The sequence below is a fragment of the Akebia trifoliata genome, chromosome 2 (genome assembly GCF_017979445.1).
Source record: "Akebia trifoliata isolate Shusen 1 chromosome 2, ASM1797944v1, whole genome shotgun sequence".
In the NCBI taxonomy this organism is placed as follows: domain Eukaryota; kingdom Viridiplantae; phylum Streptophyta; class Magnoliopsida; order Ranunculales; family Lardizabalaceae; genus Akebia; species Akebia trifoliata.
This window is the reverse complement of record NC_141376.1, coordinates 13,428,913-13,453,792: the sequence shown is the minus strand read 5'-3', so window position 1 is coordinate 13,453,792 and position 24,880 is coordinate 13,428,913. Positions and strand designations below refer to the sequence as shown.

Here is a 24,880-nt window from a genome sequence, read left to right as displayed (position 1 = left end):
CGATTAAACCCGAGAGATGCTCATTTTTCATTTCTTTATGGGGCGGTAGGTCGGTCAATCGAGGTAGGTCGATCAAGCTTTCTTGGGTCAATCGAACCCAAGAGTTGCACAAATTGCACTACTTCAAGGGCCAATAGCTGGGTCGACCGAGTGTAAACGTTTTGTTATCTTCTTCTTCGATTTGTTGTCCAAAATCACTCAAACTTTTTGATAGGTTTTTAAACCATTATCAATACTAATAACTCCTTGATAAATAAATTATCTATCATTCAAAACATGTTTTAAGAATTCAATCCATCTAATCATGCATGTATTTGAAGAAATTTAACCCTAGATTGAAATTATAATTTCATTATTCGATCTAAAATATTTTTCTACAAAATAATTGTAACTAAAGGGTAGAAGGGAAAGTTCCTACATATTTAACGTCTTCTACGACGTAATAACTCCAAGATAAACTCCCAATGGTCATCTTTGTTCAATTTTAGTTTTTCTTGTCTGATGAAATCGCGATCTTTCTTAGATTCACGTGAATCCCTTGACGAGACAAAACTTTTCTTACTCTTCATCGAGTCTAGGATCGCTGTCTACGACTCGAGATCTAGGTTTGAAGTTCTTGGGAGGCTAAGGTTAAGATTTTGTTTTTAGAGAAGAGAATAAAAATATGTAAATTTCTTATAAGTGTGGTATTTATAATCTATTTTGAGTAATGTTTTGATACAGACTTAATAGTGTCCTTATTTTTTTTTCAAAATCAACTCTTATCAATTTTTTTGTTACAAGGCTAATCTTAGTTAAAAGAAATCCTCAATATATGCATAATGTGACGATCAATTACCTCGAGATATGTGTTGAAAATTTAAGAGGTTACAGCCCCTGCCATAGGCACGTGCGGACTCTAATCTGTATAATTAAACACAATTGTAGGACCTATCACTTGCTATAGTTATGGGGGACATATGTTCCACCCTTTTGTATAGCCCCCACTTTATTACCTTCCATCATCACCCCTTCAACTTTATCATGTTTCCTCTCTTCGCCCCTCTCTCCTTTTTTTTCCTCCAACATTTATATGGGATCCACATTAACTACTTTATTGCCTTTCCTCTTTACCCCACAACTTTATTGTTTTTCCTCTCCTCCTCTCTATTTTTTCAATAATATCACTCCAATTTTACTACTTTTCTTATTTCTATATGACAAATTGGTCTCAATGCCCTTTTTCTAGAGTTTCATTTCATTATATAGAAAATATTTATATAATGAATGACAAATTTCCAGCGCCTAAATGCTATACAAGGTAAGTATTTCCAACTTATTTTCAACCTAATTCTCTATTATGTACAATCTAGATATCAAGGAAAACATCCCAAAAATAGTACAAATCAAATCCCTAAATCATCTTCGTAACATCCCCCCTCAAATTGATGCTGGTAGATCAAGAAGCATCAATTTATCAACCAAGAACTGATGCCGATGCTGAAAAAGAGGTATAGTGAAGATGTCTGCAGTTTGATGTTCAATGGAAATGTGAGGAAGAGTAATCACATGTCTGTCAAAGGATTCACGTATGGAATGACAATCGACTTCGATATGTTTTGTACGCTCATGGAAGACAGGATTAGCGGCAATCTGAATAGCACTGGTATTATCAGCATGAAAAGGAGTGGAATAAAGCTGAGGAAAACCAAGTTCACCCAATAACCTACGAAGCCATGTGATATCAGAGTAGGCGAAAGACATAGCACAATATTCAAACGCAGTGGAGGACTTGGAAACTTTGTCTTGCTTCTTACTCTTCCAAGAAATGAGTGTATTGCCTAAAAACATGCACCAATCTGTAACAGAGCGACGGGTATTCGCACATCCGGCCTAGTCAATGTCACTATGCCCCACCAACTATAAGAAATTTTCCTTAGGGAAGAACAACCTGCGTGTAGAGGTGCTCTTTAGATATCGGATAATGCGGCGGACAGCGGCTAGGTGAAGGTGTCGAGGAGCTTGCATAAATTGACTGACCTGCTGCACAACAAACGAAATGCCAGGACGAGTAATCGTCAAGTAGTTCAAACTCCTAACAAGTTGTCGATACAAGGATGGATCTGATAGAAGCTCACCTTCTTCTTGACGAAGCTTAAGATTTGCCTCCAAGGGAGTAAGAACATAATTACCCAATTGGAGGCCAACTAATAAAATTACTTCTTCTGTGTACTTATGCTGATGTAACAATGTACCGGTGGGAGTAATCTGAACCTCAAGACCAAAAAAGTACTACAAGGGACCAAGATCTTTCATGTGAAAAGAGGCCTTGAGATGTTGTTGTAATTGATTAATTAACTCAGTATTAGAGCCAGTAATCACAATGTCGTCAACATATACTAGAAGCAATACAATTCCTGCAGAAGTCTTGCGAAGAAACAGGGAGGAATCAAACTGACTCTAAGTAAAGTGAAAGGCAAGCAGAGTAGAGCGAAATTTATCAAACCATGCATGCGGAGCCTATTTCAGCCCATACAAGGATCGGCGTAGCCGACAAACCTCTAAGGAAGGTGTAGTAAACATGCCAAGAGGTGGAGACATATAGATTTCTTCCTTCAATTCCCTATGTAGAAAAGCATTATTCACGTCCATCTGCCAGAGAGACCACCGCTACGACGCAGCAAGTGCTAAGATAGTCCGTATAGTAGTCATTTTGTCAACATGTGCAAATGTCTCTTTATAATCAATACCATACTCTTGTCGGTTCCCAAGGGCCATGAGACGGGCCTTATATCGGTCTAGTAAGCCATCAGACCGAAACTTGACTAAGTATACCCATTTACAACTAATAGGTTTTATACTAGATGGACAAGTCACAAGATCCCAAGTGTGATTGTCTTGAAGAGCATGGATTTCTTCTTGCATGGCCTACTGCCAGCATGCTTGGGTAGCTGCTTGAGTATAAGAACGAGGAACAGAAACAGTGCCGAGAGTGGCAGTAAGTGAGGTATGAGAAAAACCATACCTATTTGGTGGATGTGTAACCCAGGTGGAGTGCCTAGGTATAGGAAGCATAGAATCAGATGAAAGATCAGTGTCTGGAAGAGGCGTTGAAGGAGGACGTCTATGATACAACACACCTGGTTTAAATCACTCAATAGAAGAAGACACATCATCAAAAGCGGGTAGAAGAGTAATTGGAGGATTAGAAATAACCTGAAACTGAAATAAATATTGATTTTCAAAGAAAATCACATTTCGGGAGATCCGAAATTTTTTCGCATGAGCATCATAACAAACAAATCCTTTATGAGTAGGGCTATATCTTATAAAAGCACACGTGACAAATTGGGCAACAAGCTTGTGACGATCAACAGGTAGTAGATGAACAAAAGAAGCACACCCAAAAGTATGAAAGGAGGATATATGCCAAATAATCGAAAATAGGGAGAATCATAATTTAAAGTGGCAATAGGCAAACGATTGATCAAATAAACAACAATAGATAAAGCTTCTACCCAGAACTTATAAGGTACAGACGAATCAACAAGCAAAGTACGAACGACATCTAAGAGATGACGATTCTTACGCTCAACGACTCCATTTTGTTGAGGAGTATAAGGTCAAGAACGCTAGGAAATGATCCCTTTTTGCTGAAGATAAGTCTGAAAGGAATGAGACATGTATTCCCCCACTGAGTCGGAGCGTAAGGTTTTGATACAAGTATTGAACTGTGTCTCGACAAACACAACAAAATTTTGAAAAACAGAGAATACTTTAGCTTTAGAACGAAGAAAATATATCCAAGTAAATTGACTATAATCATTGATAAACGTCACAAAATAACTATACTGACCATGAGAAATAATAGGACTGACACCCTAAACATCAGTATGCACAATCTCAAAGCAAGTAGAAGCACGTCTACCATGCTCAAGAAAAGATAATGTTTTACTTTTACCAAGACGACAAGTAGCATAATCAAAAGGTACAGGAGAAGAAAATGAATCTTTATTGCCCAAAAACCATGTTTCAAAAAATGAGTTAAGACAACAAAATTAAGATGACTCAATTTCTTATGCCATACTTCATTATTATTGGCAGTAGTCATACAAGAAAAAGAAACAACATTAGGAATAAAAAATTGTAAAGGAAATAGACGTCCCACTTTAGGCCCCTTCGCAATCACCGTCCTCGACACTTCATCCTGCACAAGACAAACCACCATGAGAAAAATGAACATCACACTTATTATCCACCAATTGTCTAACATAAATCAAAATGGTAGATAATCCAAGAGAGACAAAAACATTTTGAAATGAAGAACCCAAAGTACCAACAGCAGTACTAGGAAGTGTACTGCCATCAACAATTTGAATAGTTTGCGTGCCTCCATACTTACGAACACCATGGAGACCCGTTGTACTACCAGTCATATGATTAGAGGCACCCGAATCAACAATCCAAGAAGAAGTAACGGTAGGATCAGTACCTTGTAGGCCTAAAGTCGTAAAAGCAAACACAATCATTTGTTGGACAATGGCAGGTGTGAGAATAGATGACTCAGAGCTTACTGTGGGGGGCGCATAAGAAGACGAGGACTGAACAACAGCTTGAAAGGCTTGGGATTGGCTATTCTGAGGTCGCACGCAATAGTCTTTGATGAGATGGCCCTCTTTCTTGTAGTAGTTACAAACTTTCGTCGGGCAGTTGCGAGCAATGTGACCAAACTCCTTACAACTGAAACACTGCAACTTGTTCCTCCCTCTCCCTTGTGCTGCATAAGCTACATTCATAGCCTCAAAAAAGACCTTCTCAAAAGTCGTACCCATCTGAGTGGATAATCGTTGTTCCTCTCGCAATAATTCTCCCAAGCAAATATCCAAGGAAGGAATTGGATTATGGTTTAATAAACTGGCTCGAATAGGCTCAAATTTAGGTCAAAGCTTCATCAAAAATTGATCACGTTGACTCTCAACATGAACCGCTTGAAGAGCCGCGGTGGGAACCTTAGCATAAACAATAATAGAATACTCGCTCCAAATATTAATAAAATTAGAATAAAATTTCTCAATGGTCAGATTACCTTGAGTGTAATTGCTAATTTCCAACTCCAATTGAAATTTCCGAGTGTTGTGGTCTTGGTGATAAATACAATGCAGATAGTCCCACATAGTTTGAGCCGTAGTGAAACACCGAAGATTGGTGACAAGATGAGGCTCAATCGTTCCCAATAGCCAAGAGATCTCCTTAGCATCCGTGACCTCCCATTGGGCAAGTTCATTTTCATCAATGGGAACTCGAACAAAACTATCAATATGATTTGATAATTCTTTCCCTTTCAAAAACATTTTAAATTGAAATTGCCACGTAGGAAAATTCTTTCCAGTGAATCGAACAATAATATTGTCAAGAGACATGACGAAAATCACTTAAAAATAGCAATAAGTCCAACTAGAAAATTGTAGATAGTCATAGCAAAAAAAAAAAAAAAAACACCAGAAGAATCGGCAAGCCCAAACAGAGAAAGTCCACGAGAGATACCTACCCAAAATTGAGAGACACTATAGAAAGCCCACGAGCGAATCAACACGCCCAAATAGACACCGCAAGAAACCCACGAGGAAAACTTGCCCACTAGAAAATCCTGTCGTCAGCCACACCAGGAGGAGTCAAAGCTGCCAACCACCACAAAAATTGTCGATCACCACGTAGCTACCCACAGAAACAGCCGACCACCTCATAGCCACCCACAAATGCTGTCAACTAGCACAGAAAGTGTTGATGGGCACAGAGACAACACTCGCAACTCCCAAAGAACACGGACAACCACCAAGGTGATGAGCTCACCAGTCGGAACACCACAAGCTCAGAAACACGCCATCGTGCAAGAACATAGAAGAAGAGAAAAAAAAATTCTTATCGCCACAGCTCAGAAAACTCTCAAAGATTAAGACCACTGATAAACAATAATCAGAGTAGGGGCTCTGATACCATGACAAATTGGTCTCAATACCCTTTTTCTAGAGTTTCCTTTCATTATATGGGATTTACATAATGAATGCCAGATTTCCAACGCCAAAATGCTATACAAGGTAAGTATTTCCGACTTATTTTCAACCTAACTCTCTGCTATGTACAATCTAGATATCAAGGAAAACATCCCAAAAATAGTACAAATCAAATCCCTAAATCATCTCCATAAAACTATATATTTTTCAATAATACCACTTTAACTTTACTATTTTTCCTCTTTTACCCCTTTAACCCAATTTATTGTCTTTCATCATGGGTGGCAATGAAGTCGTGTCATGTTGAGGTAAGGGTATTATAAAGATTTATCCCAAAATCTGAATCATTTAATAATCATGTAAAAAACTTAAACCCAAACCCGACCCATTTATAAATAGGTAAACCTAATTAGACCCATGTAACTTGATTAGTAAAATTATAATATTTATTGGAAAAATATAAGTTCCATTTCCACCAAAGATAAAATATCATTACTAAAAATAAAGACACACAACCATAAACCAAATTTACCAACATAAATTAAGTATCACAAAACATAAACTAGTTTTGTCCTTTACAACCTTGTGGCATCAGATAATGTTTTTTGATGCCATAAGATGACATTGTTAGAAAATTTTCCTTATTAATTTAACAAAAAAAGTATTTTTTTTCAACATTATTATTATTATTGGCTAAGCAAAGTGTATTTTATTATCACATGAGGCATACTAGCCTTACTTAGTAAGATCTTAAATCTACTAAGGGTCGTTTTGCCCACATGGATCACCATATTAGGAGTAAAACACAATATGCCTCTAGATTTCAATGAGATATAAATAATTGAATAACTTAGTAAGAAAAGTGTTTTTTCATTCTAAAATTAAAAGCTTAATCATTAATTGTTTCCCAAACTAACACTCTCTATTTTTTATAGAATTGTTTTTTTCTTTTCAAAAAATATTTCATGAAAAAGTTCTAGGAAATCCTAGCAAAAAATGAGTAATTTAAAAAATTCTTAAATAACAATTTATATATTTAAAACAAAACATTTGTGACATAACTATTAAATGTGTCAAAACGAATAAGTGGGCTGATGCCCCTAACTCGGATCCGATCCATTTTATAATCGTGTTAGATGGATTGACATTATTATGACTTAAACCTAATTATGATAGACACAAACCCACTAATTTCGTGTCCATTTTTTAATCATGCTCGAGTGTAGTGTTAAAATTGTCATCCCTATCTTTACTTTCCTCACCTCTTTAATAATAACTCTCCAACTTAATTATTTTTTCTTTTTAACTCTTTTAATATTTTTATTTTTATTTTTTAGGGATGTCCTCCCAAGTTTATTATTATTTTCATCATACCTTTTTGGAACAGGATTCCCGTGCACGGTACGCGGGCCAAGTCTAGTCAAATTATAAACTATGAATCTATGATTTAAAAGTCGGGGGAATGGAGAAGGAAATTTCTTCCTAAAATACTTTTAAGTCTTCAACCATGGCCCTTAAGGGGAGAGAAAATGTAGTAAGACTTGAAATCTTAAAAAAAAAAAATAAGTGAAGTGAGAGAGACACAGCAGAGAGAGAGAGATGGGTTGCTGCAAGAGCTTAACAGTTGTGGTGATGGCGGTGGTGGTGATGGCGGTGGAAACAAGTGCACAGGTGCCAGACTGTGCGTCGAAGTTGGTCCCTTGCACGAGTTACCTAAACTCGACGAAACCACCACCCGAGTCTTGCTGCCAGGCTCTACGTGAAACGATACAGAACCAGCTCGACTGCCTCTGCAGACTCTGCAACAACCCAACTTTATTACAACATCTTCTTGGCTTCAACATCACGCAAGCCCTACAGCTTCCCAATTATTGCGGCTTTACTTCATATGTTAACCCTTGCACGATAGGTCTGTTTACTTTCAATCCCTCTTTTTTTTTTCCCCCATCCCAAATTCTTGAGAACTCGGTTAATTTGACTTTAGGGATTTAGAATTACACTAATGCTGGAGTGCCACAAATGGGGACACAGGGGTGACACAATGACGTGGTGGTATGTCACCCGGGTCCCCCTTTGTCACCCCAGCACGACTCTTAGAATTATATAAGAATTTCTTTTTGTTTTGTTGTTGTTATTTCTGCGTTGTTCACTTATGCTATGTTTGGATTGACAAACTTTGAAGTCTGGATGCCTGAAAATTCCAATTATCCCAATGGAAATGACGTCCCTGATGGTCTAAAACTCTTATTTTAAGTTTGATTTCATCATTTGGAATCAGGGAATCTCTCCAAACACAGTCTTGAACAAAATTCATCATTTTTCTAACATTTTCTAAAATAATCAAAATAATCAATACCCCTGAGTGAAATAACCATTTTACATCTAGAAATTTTTTTTTATAATTATAGAAAAGGATAAAATAGAGTTTTATATGTTATCAATTATATTTAACCAAGCCTGCATATATACATATAAATATAATATTATATTTATACTCAATTATTTTTCAAGATATTACATACTTCTAAAAATTCCTATCTTAAATTTGATGTTTTAATGTTCAAGGAAATGAAATCTTAAGGTTGAAGCGAAAAAAAATTTACCCAAGAAGTTTAAGCTGATATTTGGTAGTATTGTGCTTTCTTACTTGTCTTTGTCCTCTGGTCTAATTCCTATGAATCATGCTTCTATGAGCATTTAGCACATCAGCCAACCCAGGACTTGGTAGTTGCATTTGTTTTGCTTTGGAATGTGCTGATATCTGTTTGCTGCATATCTCGTAATACTTGCCCTTAACTCTCTTTGGTAGACTTCAGTCATTCAGAGAGTTGAAATGGGCGGCATTAACATAAATTTTAGGTATTGGAAAACCTCAAAAGTCGAAATAATTTATTGGTTCAGATATTATTGTGTTGATTGCAATTCAAACAAGGTTGCTTTTTAAATTGAAGGGAATAGTGCCTTTAGTACTGGGGCCATTGCTGGGGAAGTGGCTGGTGGTGAACCTCCAATTTTCAAACAATGTTAAACGGTGTTGTTTGAGTTACTGGTTGACGTGGCACTCTCTTAACTGTTTAAATATGTAACAGGGCACTACAGGAAAAGAACGCTACAAAGGATCCACTCCCGTTTATATTTAGCCTCACCGCCCCCAATCCCAAGACTAAGCCCAAGCCCAAGCCCAAGTCCAAGCATAGCCCAAGTGTCAGGTAATTGTCCTTATCATCTCTTTCAATCTCATGAATAATAATATAAAAAATATTATGTTACCATCCAGATTCTTAGATTAAGACTTAAACTTTCTACTCCATTAGCTCCTGGGTACTTTTGGAGCATTGGTTTAGATCTTAACATTTTGTCAATCAAAAAAAGAAAAAAAACCAACAGTTTCTCTTAATGTTATGATAATTTCTCTTACATCTGTTAGCGGGGAAATGTTAATATTCTAATGTTATTTTACCCCCATGTTGAAAATTACATTTCTAACCCCCTAAGTACATCTGCAATGGACAAGTTAGCAGACGTGTTAACGTCAATAGCTAAAATTTAACCAGCAAATTTGTTGTAACAGACAAGTTAGTGGACTTGTCAAGGTTGTCAAAAGCTAATGTGTGTGTTAATTGTGGCTAGCAGTTTGGCATAAGCTTGCTAATGTGTTAGTTTTGAAAACAATAGTCGACAATGACTATTTTATTAGTTTAAAATTTAAAAAAAATCAACAATTACAAAAAGGTGGCTAACATGTGTGCACTAGTATTTACGTTGGAGTTCTTGAACATGTTAAGTTACTTCTCTTGTTAAAAATGGGCTAACATCTGACAAAGTGCCTTCATGGCATCTTTAACTTGTGGGATTTAACATCTCCCTTGGAGATGCCTTTATCTCTAGGTGATTTCACTTTCTGTCACACACAATTTTAACATTTCAATGTTATTTTATATTTTATATTTTTATTATAATAATAAAAATAAAAATAAAAAAGATAAATTCTTAGGTAGAATAATTTCTTTTGGTGATAATCTCTTGAAACACACAAGCCCTAGAACTCCCCTAGTATTGGGGCATCACATTGGATGTTAATCCTTGCAAGAAAGGCTTGTGCCCGTTCGAATGCTTATTGTTTTTTTTTAAATCTTTTTTCCACCAAATTTTGGAGAGCTCGGTTCGTTCATTTTAGCCCTAGAACTTGGTTTTTCCCCCATATTAGGGATTTAGATAAGAAAAAAAATGTTCTTTCTGGGTTTTGATGAATATTGAGACATTCATGATATGCACTTTGACCTTGGTCTTCTGAGTGATTATAGTATAAGTTTACTGAAATACTCATTTCTCATCGTCTTTAGAATTTTATTTCAAAGTTAATAAAAATCAGTTGAGTCAACTTGGTTTTTGTATCTTTTCATAAAAAAAATTATGATTTTTAAATAAATTAAAAATTTTATGATCTAAATAAAAATATGATCTCACGATTAATCTTCTTCTAGTCCATGTATATAGTTGACTTAAATGGATCAACAATGTACAGCTGATACCATGGGTTATTTTACCTTTTTTTAATTTTATTTTTTATTGATACTTAAGCTCTTTCTCTCTCTCTCTCTATATATATATCTAGATCACGTAGATGAGTCAACACTCGATAGTTGATATCATCGGTCATTTTACTTTTGAGGCATGCTATTTTTATGCCCCCTTTGTCACACGCCTCCTGACGTGGCATGGCTAGAACCATAGATTTTTCCCCTCAAGATACACAATTGTACATCCCATAAATATGTGAAGTTGTGTATTCCGAAGAAAAAAATCTATGGTTCTAACACATGCCATGTCAGGGTGTGTCAGAGGGGGCGTCAGAAAATCATTATTCTTTACTTTTTCTTATAGGTACTTAAGCCCTCTCTTCCCCTTGGTTCAGATTTTCCCCCAGTCACAGCGCCAACCACGCCGGTTACTCCTCCAAGTAATTACCCTTATCCTCTCTTTTATACTAATAGGTGTGCAAACATATTTTAAGGGCATTTTTGTAATTTAAAATATTAACTAAAGGGATTTTGAAGATAATATAATATTTCAGGGAATAGTGTTATAGTAATTTTATTAAATTTTGACAAAAGTAGCCATAATAGTATTAAGCTTAACAATAAAGGAAAAGACATTTGTGGTATTCCAAATTTTGGTGTCCAAGCACTTGTACTCCTCAGTTCTCCGCCACTCTTATTATAATTGTAAGAGTTCGTGCTGGAGTGACCTTAAGATTGGCCTCATTTCACACGTTTCTGGCGTGGAGGTGTGCACAAAACCATAGAAACTTTTCACTCATATCTTGAGGAAAAACATATATTGTTCGTACAGACCTCCACGTTGGGAAAGTGCGAAATGAGGTCAATCTTTGAGGTCACTTTAACATTATTTTAATAGTAAAGATTTACACCTACTTAGAAATTGCCTTTTTAACTTAAATTCCCCTCAAAGTTGTCAATACTACAGCGACTTTTATTCAAGAAATATTTTTTATTATTTTTTTGCTAGGCAAGCTAGGGGTTAGTGTTAAAATTGTTTTAATTATTTTAATAAATACTTTTATTTATTATGATAATATTATTATTTTTTGGGTGATTTAGACATGAATAATGATAAACTGACCACAGAAAGACCACTCAACTGCACAAAACCATAGATATTTTCGTTATGTATCTCGAGGAAAATCTATGGTCTTTTGCACATGCCACATCAGTTGATTGAATTTTGAGTGTCTTTTTCTTAGTTAGTTTATCACGACACTTGAGACATACCCCTCCACATTTTGGTAATCATTTGAGATAGGGACGCTCTATTTGCACAAACAGAAATGGCTGATTGTACCCACTTTAACTGATTTTTGTTTTTAAAAAAAAGTGAAGTCAGAGAGTTACTGCAGAGAGAGAGATGGGTTGTTGCAAGCGCTTAACAGTCGAAGTTGGTCCCTTGCACGAGTTACCTAAACTCGACAAAACCACCACCTGAGTCATGCTGCCGGCCTCTACGTGAAATGATACAGAACCAACTCGACTGCCTCTGCATACTCTGCAACAACCCAACTTTATTACAACCTCTTTTTGGCTTCAACATCACGCAAGCTCTACAGCTTCCCAGCTATTGTGGCTTTACTTCAAATGTTAACCCTTGCACGATAGGTCTGTTTACTTTCAATCCCTCTTTGTCTTTTTTTTCTCCCTCCCAAATTCTTGAGAACTCGGTTAATTTGACTTTAGGGATCTATAATTACGCTAATGCCGGAGTGCCACAAATGGGGACACAGGGGTGACACAATGACCTAGTGGTATGTCACCCGGGTCCCCCTTGGTGCCACCCCAGCACGACTATTAGAATTATATAAGATTTTTTTTTGTCTTGTTTTGTTATTTCTGGGTTGTTCACTTATGCTATGTTTGGATCGAGAGAAGTGGAGAGAAGAGAAACTCAATTTCTCTCTACCATGTTTGGATTGATAAACTTTGAAGTTTGGATTCCTGAAAATTCCAATTATCCCAATGGAATGACGTTTCTGAGGGTCTAAAACTCTTATTTTAAATTTGATTTCATCATTTGGAATCAGGGAATCTCTCCAAGCCATCTTGAACAAAATTCATCCTATTTCTAACATTTTCTAAAATAATCAAAATAATCAACATACCCCTAAGTGAAATTACCATTTTTCCTCTAGAGAAAAAAAAAAAAAAAAAAGATTATAAGTGCAGAAAAGGATAAAATAGAGTTTTATATGTTATCAATTATATTTAACCAAGCATGCATATATACATATAAATATAATATTATATTTATACTCAATTATTTTTCAAGATATTACATACTTTTAAAAATTCCTATCTTAAATTTGATGTTTTAATGTTCAAGGAAATGAAATCTTAAGGTTGAAATTGAGTGAAAAAAAAATTTACCAAAGAAGTTTAAGCTGATATTTGGTATTATTGTGCTTTCTTACTTGCCTTTTGTCCTCTGGAATCCTACTTACATGAGCATTTAGTACATCAACCAACCCAGGACTTGGTAGTTGCATTTGTTTTGCTTTGGAATGTGCGGATATATGTTTGCTGCACATCTTGTAATACTTTCCCTTAACTCTCTTTGGTAGACTTCAGTCATTCAGAGAGTTGTTATGGGCGGCATTAACATAAATTTTAGGTTTTGGAATACCTAAAAATTCCTATCTTAGATTTGATGTTTTAATGTTCAAGGAAATGAAATCTTAAGGTTGAAATTGAGTGAAAAAAAATTTACCAAAGAAGTTTAAGCTGATATTTGGTATTATTGTGCTTTCTTACTTGTCTTTGTCCTCTGGAATCATGCTTACATGAGCACTTAGCACATCAGCCAACCCAGGACTTGGTAGTTGCATTTGTTTTGCTTTGGAATGGGCGGATATATGTTTGTTGCACATCTCGTAAAACTTGCCCTTAACTCTCTTTGGTAGACTTCAGTCATTCAGAGAGTTGTTATGGGCGGCATTAACATAAATTTTAGGTTTTGGAATACCTCAAAAGTCGAAATAATTTATTGGTTCAGATATTATTGTGTTGATTGCAATTCAAACAAGGTTGCTTTTTAAATTAAAGGGAATAGTGCCTTTAGTACTGGAGCCATTGTTGGGGGAGTGGTTGGTGGTGAACCTCCAATTTTCAAACAATGTTAAACGGTGTTGTTTGAGTTACTGGTTGACGTGGCACTCTCTTAACTGTTTAAATACGTTACAGGTCACTACAGGAAAAGAGCGCTACTGAAGATCCACTCCCATTTATATTTAGCCTCACCACCCCCTGTCCCAAGGCCAAGCAAACCCCAAGTGTCAGGTAATTACCCTTATCCTCTCTTTCCATCTCTTGTGTTAGACTAAACCCTATGATCTAAAGTATAAATCAAACAAGAACACAAGAATATCACACGACACAAGATATACGTGGTTCGGTTAAAACATCTACTTACATGCACAGGCGAAAAACAACGATTTCACTATATTAACCAAAGAAGAACTAGGTTACAATTTCTCTATGTCTCTCGTATGTCTCTTACAACCCTTTCGGGTTTCATCTCTTACCCTTTATATACTTAGGGTTACAAAGAGGTTAAACAGGTCATGCAGGTCGTTAACGGATCATCAAAAGATCCGGTTTGAATCCACGACAATCTCCATATACAAGAATAGAAGACATAACCCAACATCATGAATAATAATATAAAAAATATTCTGTTACCATCCAGATTCGTAGATTAAGACTTAAACTTTCTACTCCATTAGCGCCTGGGTATTTTTGGAGCATTGGTTTAGATCTTAACATTTTGTCAATCAAAAAAAAAAAAAAAACAAATGATTTCTTAATGTTATGATAATTTCACTTACCTCCGTAAGCAGGGAAGTGTTAATATTCTAATGTTGTTTTACCCCCATGTTGAAAATTACATTTCTAACCCCCTTAGAACATCTGCAATGGATAAGTTGGTGGACGTGTTAATGTCACAAGCTAAAATTTAACCAGCAAATTTGCTCTAACGAACAAGTTAGTGGACTTGTTAAGGTTGTCAGATGCTAATGTGTGTGTTAATTGTGGCTAGCAGTTTGGCGTCAGCTTACTAATGTGTTGGTTTTGAAAACAATAGTCAACAATGTCTATTTTATTTGTTTAAAATTAAAAAAAAAAAAAAAAATCAATAATTACAAAAAGGTGGTTAACATGTGTGCACTAGTGTTTACGTTGGAGTTCTTGGACATTTTAAGTTACTTCACTTGTTAAAAATGGGCCAACATTTGACAAAAGTGACTTCATGTTATCTTTAACTTGTGGATTTTAACTTCTCCCTCGGAGATGCCCTTACCTCTAGATGATTTTACTTTTTGTCAAACACAATTTTAACATTTCAATGTTATTTTATATTTTATATTTTTATTAAAAAATTAAAAAATAAAAATAAAAAAGATAAATTCTGAGGTAGAATAATTTATTTTGGTGATTCAATCTCTTGAAACACGCAAGCCCTAGACCTCCCCTATTACTACAGCATCACATCTAATGTTAATCCTTGCAAGAAAGGCCTGTGCTTGTTCGAATGCTTATTGTTTTTTTCTTTTTTCCACCATATTTTGGAGAACTCGGTTAGTTCATTTTAGCCCTAGAACTCGGTTTTTTCCTCCTAATTAGGGATTTAGATAAGAAAAAAAAATGTTTTTTCTGGGTTTTGAGGAATATTTGAGATATTATAGGTTTTTAATTTGATGATATGCACTTTGACCTTGGTCTTCCGAGTGACTATAGTAGAAGTTTACTGGAATACTCATTTCTCATCATCCTTTGCATTTTATTTCGAAGTTAATAAAAATCAGTTGAGTCAACTGGGTTTTTGTATCGTTTCATAAAAAAATTATGATTTTTAAATAAATTTAAAATTTTATTATCTAAATAAAAATATGATCTCACGACTAATCTTCTTCTAGTCCATGTATATAGTTGACTTAAATGAATTGACAATGTATAGCTGATACTATGGCTTATTTTATCTTTTTTTAAAATTTTATTTTTTATTGGTACTTAAGCTCTCTCTCTCTCTTTATATCTAGATCACGTAAATGAGTCAACACTCAATAACAGATATCATGGGTCATTTTACTTTTGAGTCATGATTTTTTTACGCTCCCTCAAGATACACAATTGTACATCCCATAAATATGTGTGGTTGTGTATCCCGAAGAAAAAAATCAATGGTTCTAACACATGTCACGTCAGGAGGTGTCAGAGGGAGCGTCAGAAAATTATTATTCCTTACTTTTTCTTATTGGTACTTAAGCCCTCTCTTCCCCTTAGTTCAGATGTTCCCCCAGTCGCAGCGCCAACCACACCGGTTACTCCTCCAGGTAATTACCCTTACCCTCTCTTTTATATTAATAGGTGGCATGTTTAAATGTATTTTAAGGGCATTTTTTTAATTTAAAATATTAACTAAAGGGATTTTGAAGATGATATAATATTTCAGGGAATAGTGAGATAGTAATTTTGATGAAATTGGTCATAATATTATTAAGCTTAACAATAAAGGAAGAGACATTTGTGGTATTCCAAATTTTGGTGTCCAAGCACTTGTAATCCGCGGTTCTCCCGCCTTTCTCATTATAATAGTAAGAGTTCGTGCTGGAGTGACCTCAAGATTGGCCTCATTTTGCACGTTTCTAACATGGAGGTGTCCACATAACAATAGAAACTTTTCACTCATATCTATATGAAAAACATATATTGTTCGTACAAACCTCCACATCGGGAAAGTGTGAAATGGGGTCAATCTTTTAGGTCACTTTAACATTATTTTAATAGTAAAGATTTACACCTACTTAGAAATCACCTTTTTATTATGTTTCTGCTAGGCAAGCTTGGAGTTAGTAGTAAAATTGTTTTAATTATTTTAATAAATACTTTATTTATTATGATAATATTATTATTTTTTGCATGATTTAGACATGAATAATGAATTCCCTTAACACAAATCTTATTGATAAAAAAAATAAAAAATAAAAAGACATGAATAATGATAAACTGGCTAAAGAACGACCACTCAACTGCACAAAACCATAGATATTTTTCCTTATGTATCTCGAGGAAAAATCTATGGTCTTTTGCACATGCCACATCAATTGATTGAATTTTGAGTGTCTTTTTCTTAGTTAGTTTGTCAAGACACTTTAAACATACCCCTCTACATTTTGGTAATCATTTGAGATAGGGACTCTCTATTTGCACACAGAAATGGCTGATTATACCCACTTTAACTGATTTTTGTTTAAAAGAAAAGGTAAAAATACCCTTTTACCCTTTCGTGTTTACCCATTGCACCCACTACAACCTACTGAACAAAAAACCCACTTCTTCTCCCCCCCACCCCTCTCTCTCTATCTTGCTCTCTCATATTCACCTCTTTTGAGTTTTGTGAGAAGTTGAATCAATGGAGATTAGGTTTTAGGTATTTTTCATCATGTTATTTTATTTCTTTTATATTTTTGCATTTAATCACCAAACATAGTCCAAGTGTCAATTAATTACCCTTATCCTCTCTTTCAATCTCATGAATAATAATATAAAAAATATTTTGTTACCATCCAGATTCATAGATTAAGACTTAAACTTTCTACTCCATTAGCGCCTAGGTATTTTTGGAGCATTGGTTTAGATCTTAACATTTTGTCAATCAAAAAAAAAAAAAAAAACCAACCAACGATTTCTCTTAATGTTATGATAATTTCACTTACCTCCGTTAGCAAGGAAGTGTTAATATTCTAATGTTATTTTACCCCTACGTTGAAAATTACATTTCTAACCCCCTAAGAACATCTGCAATGGACAAGTTAGTAGATGTGTTAACGTCAGAAGCTAAGATTTAACCAGCAAATTTGCTCTAACAGACAAGTTAGTGGACTTGTTAAGGTTGTCAGATGTTAATGTGTGTGTTAATTTTGGAATACTCAATTAGTTCATTTTAGCCTTAGAACTCAGTTTTTTCCCCCAAATTAGGAATTTAGATAAGAAAAAAAATGTTCTTTTTGGGTTTTGATGAATATTTGAGATATTCTGGGTTTTGAATTTGATGATATGCCCTTTGACCTTGGTCTTCTGAGTGATTATAGTAGAAGTTTACTGAAATACTCATTTCTCATCAACCTTGGAATTTTATTTTGAAGTTAATAAAAATCAGTTGAGTTAACTGGGTTTTTGTATATATTCATAAAAAAATTATGATTTTTAAATAAATTTAAAATTTTATTATCTAAATAAAACTATGATCTCACGACTAATCTTCTTCTAGTCCATGTATATAGTTAGTTGACTTAAATGAATCAACAATGTATAGTTGATACTATGGGTTATTTTACCTTTTTTTAATTTTATTTTTTATTGGTACTTGAGCTCTCTCTCTATATCTAGATCATGTAAATGAATCAACACTCAATAGCTAATATCATGGGTCATTTTACTTTGAGTCATGATTTTTGACGCCCCCTCTGACACACACCTCTTGACGTGGCATGGCTAGAGTCATAGATTTTCCCCCTCAAGAAACACAATTGTACATCCCATAAATATGTGTAGTCGTGTATCCCGAAGAAAAATCTATGGTTCTAACACATGCCACGACAGGGTGTGTCAGAGGGGGCATCAAAAAATCATTATTCTTTACTTTTTCTTATTGGTACTTAAGCCCTCTCTTCCCCTTGGTTCAGATTTTCCCCCAGCCATAGTGGCAACCACGCCGGTTACTCCTCCAGGTAATTACCCTTACCCTCTCTTTTATACTAATAGGTGGCATGTGCAAATGTATTTTAAGGGCATTTTTGTAATTTAAAATATTAACTAAAGGGATTTTGAAGATAATATAATATTTTAGGGAATAGTGGAATGGTAATTTTATTAAATTTTGATGAAATTGGCCATAATAGTATTAAGCTTAACAATAAAGGAAAAGACATTTGTGGTATTCCAAATTTTGGTGTCCGCCTTGTACTCCGTGGTTCTCCGCCCCTCTCATTATAATAGTAAGAGTTCGTGCTTTGGAGTGACTTCAAGATTGCCCTCATTTTGCACGTTTCTAGCGTGGAGGTGTGCACAAACCCATAGAAACTTTTCACTCATATCTTGATGAAAACATATATTGTTCATCCAGACCTCCACGTCAGGAAAGTGCGGAATGAGGTCAATCTTTGAGGTCACTTTAACATTATTTTAATAGTAAAGGTTTACACCTACTTGGAAATCACCTTTCTAGCCTAAATTCCCCTCAAAGTTGTAAATACTACAGGGACTTTTTATTCAAAAAATATTTTTTTGCTAGGCAAGCTAGGGGTTAGTGGTAAAATTATTTTAATAAATACTTTATTTATTATGATAATATTATTATTTTTTGGGTGTTTTGGACATGAATAACGATAAACTGACTAAAGAAAGATCACTCAACTGCACACAAAACCATAGATATTTTCCTTATGTATCTCAAGGAAAAATCTATGGTCTTTTGCACATGCCACATCAGTTGATTGAATTTTGGGTGTCTTTTTCATAGTTAGTTTATCACCACACTTTAAGACTTAAACTTTCTACTCCATTAACATCTGGGTATTTTTGGAGCATTGGTTTAGATCTTAACATTTTGTGAATATAAAAAAAAAAACCCAACGATTTCTCTTAATGTTATGATAATTTCACTTACCTCCGTTAGCAGGGAAGTGTTAATATTCTAATGTTATTTTACCCCCCCCCCCCCATTTGAAAATTACATTTCTAGCCCCCCCTTAGAACATCTGCAATGGACAAGTTAGTGGGCGTGTTAACATCAAAAGCTAAAATTTAACCAGCAAAATTGCTCTAACGGACAAGTTAGTGGACTTGTTAAGGTTGTCAGATGCTAATGTGTGTGTTAATTGTGACTAGCAGTTTGGTGTCAGCTTGCTAATGTGTTAGTTCTGAAAAACAGTCAACAATGTCTATTTTATTAGTTTAAAATTTTTTAAAAAAAATCAAACAGTTTCAAGAAGGTGGCTAACATATGTGCACTAGTGTTTACATTGGAGTTCTTGGACATGTTAAGTTACTTCACTTGTTAAAAATAGGCTAACATTTGACAAAAGTGCCTACATGGCATCTTTAACTTCTGGATTTTAACATCTCCATCGAAGATGCCCTTACCTCTTGGTGATTTCACTTTCTCCTTGGTCACACAATTTTTATATTTCAATGTTATTTTACAACTTTAACCTTCTTATTTTATATTTTATATTTTTAATATATAATTAAAAAATAAAAATAAAAAAGATACTTTTTTCGGTTGAATTATTTATTTTGGTGATTCAATCTCTTCAAACACACAAGCCCTAGAACACCTCTAGTACTATGGCATCACATCTGATGTTAATCCTTGCAAGAAAGGTCTGTGCACGTTCGAATCCTTATTGTTTTTTTTTCCAGCCAAAGTTTGGATAACTTGGTTTTTTTCTTCCAAATTAGGGATTTAGATAAGAAAAAAAAAATGTTCTTTCTGGGTTTTGATGAATATTTTAGATATTATGGGTTTTTAATTTGATGATATGCCCTTTGACCTAGGTCTTCTAAGTGACTATAATAGAAGTTTATTGAAATACTCATTTCTCATCGTCCTTAGCCTTCTATTTTGAAGTTAATAAAATTTAGTCGAGTCAACTGGGTTTTTGTATCTTTTCATAAAAAATTTATGATTTTTAAATAAATTTAAAATTTTATTATCTAAATAAAAATATGATCTCACGACTAATTGTCTTATTGTCCATGTATATTGTTGACTTAAATGAATCAACAATGTATAGCTGATTCCATTTGTTATTTTACCTTGTTTTAATTTTTTTTTGTATTGGTACTTAAGCTCTCTCTCTCTCTCTCTCCATATCGAGATGACGTAAATGAGTCAACACTCAATAGCTGATATCATGGGTCATTTTACTTTTGAGTTGTGATTTTTTGACGGCCCCTCTGACATACTCCACCAGATGTGGCATGGGCTAGAACCATAGATTCTTTCCTTTCAAGATACACAATTGCACATCTCATAAATATGTGTAGTTGTGTATCTTGAGAAAAATAATCTATGATTCTAACACATGCTACATCAGGGTACGTGTGTCAAAGGGGCATCAAAAAATCATTATTCCCTACTTTTTTCTCATTGGTACTTAAACCCTCTCTTCCCTTGGTTCAGATTTTACCCCCGTCGCAGCCCCAGCCACGCCGGTTACTCCTAGGTAATTACCCTTGCCCTCTCTTTTATACTATATAATAGGTGGCATGTGCAAACGTATTTTAAGGGTATTTTTGTAATTTAATGTATTAACTAAAGGGATTTTGAAGATAATAATACATTGGATTAGATAATATTGAGGTGATTTTTAAATTTAAGGGAGCAGCACCTTTAGTATTGGAGCCATTGTCGGGGGAGTGGTTGGTGTTGTTGCTTTATTCATTGTTGGCTTTGCTTTGTGGCGTCGATGGACACAACAAGGGAATTTCTTTGATGTACCAGGTTAGTGTTATGATCAAATGGTGTTGTAAATTACCAAATTGGCATGGCAAAATTGAAAAATTACCAAAACAGCACATTTACCGTTTTTGAAATTAAAATATTTTATCAAGATGGTAAGTTTTAAAATGAACAGTGTTTTAATACCAAAAATGCCCTTTTAGCATCCTTTTTATAACACGCTATACGTATCCACTATTTAAGTAAATAGATAGAAATATAACTTTTTTAGTACAATAATGATTCCTTTAAAGTAGGGTTGTTAATGGATTGGTCTAAATCGGATCGAGGTTGATTTGGTACCAATCCAATAAGGATCAGATCAGATGCGGGACTGATCTGATAAGAATCAGATCGAACTCTTATCGAATCGGGTTTTATCAGAACTCAATATTAAGATCCAGATCTGATCCATTAACAATCTGATCAGGCCAAACCCAATTTTATATACAAAATCTAAATAAACTTTATACATCTCAACAAATATATAATATAATTTATAGATTTTCTATCATATTATCAGATTGGAACATGGTTGATCTAGATCCAATCCAATAAGATATAATATCAAAATCTTATCGGATCGGATCTTTAATGGAATCCAAAACATCAATCCAGACCCGAAGTTATTGGATCGGATTTTGGGTCTGATCTGATCCATTAACAGCCCCTACTTTCAAGATTTAGTTTATTTCAGCACTCGGGGGCCTTGAAGGTAATTTTCGGCTTTGATGGAGATTTGAAAACCCACGAATTCCAGGGTTAAAACAAATATACACGTTTAGAGTTTAGATCTATAAGTTTAGTTATAGTTCTACAATACCTTAACTCTAATGGAAATGATTTAGGGATTTTCATATCTCCATCGATGTCGGAAATTTCCTATACAGCCAGTGGATGCTGAAATAATCTAAGACTTGAAAGGAAACATCACTATACAAAAATAGTTATATTTCTATATGTTTGCTTAAACTGTAGATATGTATAATTGTATACTATTGTATAAAAGGATGCTAAAATGGCATTTTTGGTACTTAAACACTGTTCATTTAAAAACTTAGCATTTTGATAAAATATTTTAATTACAAAAATGGTAATTTATCATTTTTGGAATTAAAATAAATAGTGTACCGTTTTGGTAATTTTTCAATTTTTAGTGCACATTTTGCTAGAAAACCCTAAGTTAAACGTATAGTATGTTGTTCATATCTCCTTACAGCTGAAGAATATCCTGAAGTTAATCTTGACCAACTTAAAAGGTTTTCTCTGCAAGAACTGCAATTTGCAACTGATAGTTTTAGCAACAAAAACATTGTGGGTAGAGGTGGATTTGGTAAGGTATACAAAGGACGCCTAGTTGATGGTTCATTAGTTGCAGTAAAACGACTAAAAGAAAAGCGTACACCATTAGTAGAGCTGCAGTTTCAGACAGAAGTAGAGATGATCAGCATGGCTGTGCATCGGAACCTACTTCGTTTACGTGGTTTTTGCATAACCCCAACAGAAAGGTTACTTGTATACCCATACATGGCTAATGGAAGTGTTGCATCATGTTTGAGAGGTACTACTCAATAGCATTTCTAGGTCCGTCATCTAATTGTGTGTGCTTACTAATTTTGTTACATTGATCCATTTTTGTAGAACGTCAACCATTGGAACCCCCACTTGATTGGCCAACTCGGAGGTGTATTGCGTTGGGTTCTGCTAGAGGGCTTTCCTATATGCATGATCATTGTAATCCGAAGATTGTTCATCGTGATGTGAAAGCTGCAAATATTTTGTTGGATGAGGACTACGAGGCAATTGTTGGGGATTTTGGTTTGGCTAAGCTTATGGACTATAAGGATACCCATGTGACCACTGGTGTGCGAGGCACGGCTGGACATATAGCTCCTGAGTATCTATCCTCTGGAAAGTCTTCAGAAAAGACTGATGTTTTTGGCTATGGGATCCTGCTTCTTGAACTTATAACTGGACAGAGAGCATATGATCTTGCTCGGCTTGCCAATGACGATGATGTTATGTTGCTCGACTGGGTATGGATGAACTGCCTTCCTATATATAAATTTTAATGAGTTTATCATTTAATATAATGTAGCTATCTGTCAGTTCTTTCCGCTCATCTTTAGGGTTACCCAGAGTCTTCAGAAGCTAATTTCTTTTAATGTTGAGCAAAATAGTTTAGTTCAGTTCACCTTTCCTACTCGAGTTTTGTAGCACCCGGGAGGTTGCGTAAAAGGTCCTGTTTTCAATCCATTCTCATCTACATGCACATTATTGGTTGCACATATACAACAAAACACAGAAGGCATTTTTTGGGGGATTTATTATTTAAATGAGATCGTTTGTGTTTTGATGGTCCCAATCCAAGCTCTTTGATTGAAACTAGGGAGATCTTTTCAATCTATATTCTTTAATCAGGAAAGGGGATTATAAAAGTTAATAGAGTTTCTTGGTGTGATTCCAAGGTTCTATATTTCTATCCCTTCTCTTTCTTTTCTAATCGTATCTTCTAATGTATCCATATGAGATGATTAAATTAGTTTTAAGGTAGTAACGGTACAATTGCATCATGAGCAAGAACTGTAAATGTTGTCTCCAAGAAACAGAGAAAAAATAATGACATGACCCATTTGTATTATTTGACAGGTGAAAGGACTTCTGAAAGAGAACAAGTTGGAAATGATGGTTGATCCAGATCTTAAAAATAATTATGTTGAGGCTGAAGTGGAGCAGCTGATCCAGGTTGCACTGCTCTGCACACAGAGCTCCCCAACGGATCGGCCCAAGATGTCAGAAGTGTTGAAAATGCTTGAAGGTGAGGGGTTGGCAGAGAAATGGGAGGAGTGGGAGAAGCTAGAGGTTGTTCGCCAAAAGGTCGACCTCGAACCCCAATGGACCTCTGAATGGGTTGTGGACTCCACCCAAAACCTCCATCCTACTGAATTGTCCGGCCCAAGATGACATTGCCATGATAAGAAAATTTTACCCCTTAATCTTCATATTTATGTATTTGTTTCTTTGGTCGCCAGCCTTATTAGTATACGAAGGTTTGTGTGGTCCATAGAAGCGTGGCCAAGAAAAAGCTCCAATATATGTAATGTTTATCTCCTGCAATGGTCTGTATTCTTAACAGAGATGTGCCGTAATAGTAAAAATTTATGAGATGGTTAATAATACCTTGTTTTCTCTCAAATTAAAAAATAATAATTCCAACTCACAATGCTATCAAGGTAAAATTTATATAACCATCTCAGATTATCACTAATCAAGTTGATAAAGAATGTCTACTGGTCACTAAAAGAAGTTAGGTAATCCCACACTCATATGTGATCGGATTTGGTTGAATTTGGGACCCAATACTTCTTTGTTGATTCTATGAGGTCATAAAATATGCGCTTAATCGTACTTTAACACGAATGCAATTCGGAAGTCTAATTTTTATGACCTTGGCCCAGTTTGGAGACGTTACCAACCATGCATGGTGAACCTTGCCACTCTAGTACCCCTTGCAAGAAGTGATCATTGCTAAGGCACGCAAGGAGAATAAGTGTCAGGACGAGAAGAATCATTCTAGTATGTACAAAGATTTTTTTTTTTTTTTTTTTTTTTTGAAAGGTATAATATATTGAAAAAAAAGGGGGGAAATACAAAATACAAGGAGGCCGAGGAAGCCTCACAACAAGCAAAGCAAAAGAAAACTACAAAATCAAAGATTACACAAAGAGTTCCATCTAAAAATAAAATCATCAAAAGTAAACCCTGCGAACTATATGTACTGTTTTGACCACAGGTACATTGAGCCGAAAATCTTTAAG

The 24,880-nt window shown here is 35.0% G+C and overlaps 1 protein-coding gene across 3 annotated transcripts; it reads left to right on the top strand.

Moving 5' to 3' along the window:
* The first annotated feature begins 7,423 nt into the window (after positions 1–7,423).
* LOC147409664 (LRR receptor kinase BAK1-like) lies at positions 7,424–24,644 on the top strand. Of its 3 annotated transcripts, XM_086431315.1 has the most exons (11): positions 7,424–7,899; positions 9,080–9,199; positions 10,906–10,950; positions 13,742–13,837; positions 15,847–15,891; positions 18,244–18,288; positions 20,745–20,787; positions 20,950–21,065; positions 22,282–22,623; positions 22,704–23,098; positions 23,712–24,644. In XM_086431315.1, the coding sequence occupies exons 1-11, from the start codon at positions 7,590–7,592 to the stop codon at positions 24,024–24,026; spliced, it is 1,872 nt and encodes a 623-aa protein (XP_086287441.1). In that variant the 5' UTR covers positions 7,424–7,589; the 3' UTR covers positions 24,027–24,644. The 3 variants fall into 3 exon arrangements, with proteins under 3 accessions (XP_086287441.1, XP_086287451.1, XP_086287446.1); XM_086431325.1 differs by lacking the exon at positions 10,906–10,950 and having other exon boundaries at positions 7,425–7,899; XM_086431320.1 differs by lacking the exon at positions 18,244–18,288 and having other exon boundaries at positions 7,426–7,899.
* The last annotated feature ends 236 nt before the right edge of the window (positions 24,645–24,880 follow it).

Excerpts from the sequence above, each read along its gene's own strand:
- LOC147409664 (XM_086431315.1), top strand. The coding sequence starts at position 7,590 with ATGGGTTGCTGCAAGAGCTTAACAGTTGTGGTGATGGCGGTGGTGGTG. Across the intron at positions 7,900-9,079 it reads TGTTAACCCTTGCACGATAG|GGCACTACAGGAAAAGAACG; the intron begins GTCTGTTTACTT and ends AATATGTAACAG. Across the intron at positions 21,066-22,281 it reads GAATTTCTTTGATGTACCAG|CTGAAGAATATCCTGAAGTT; the intron begins GTTAGTGTTATG and ends ATCTCCTTACAG.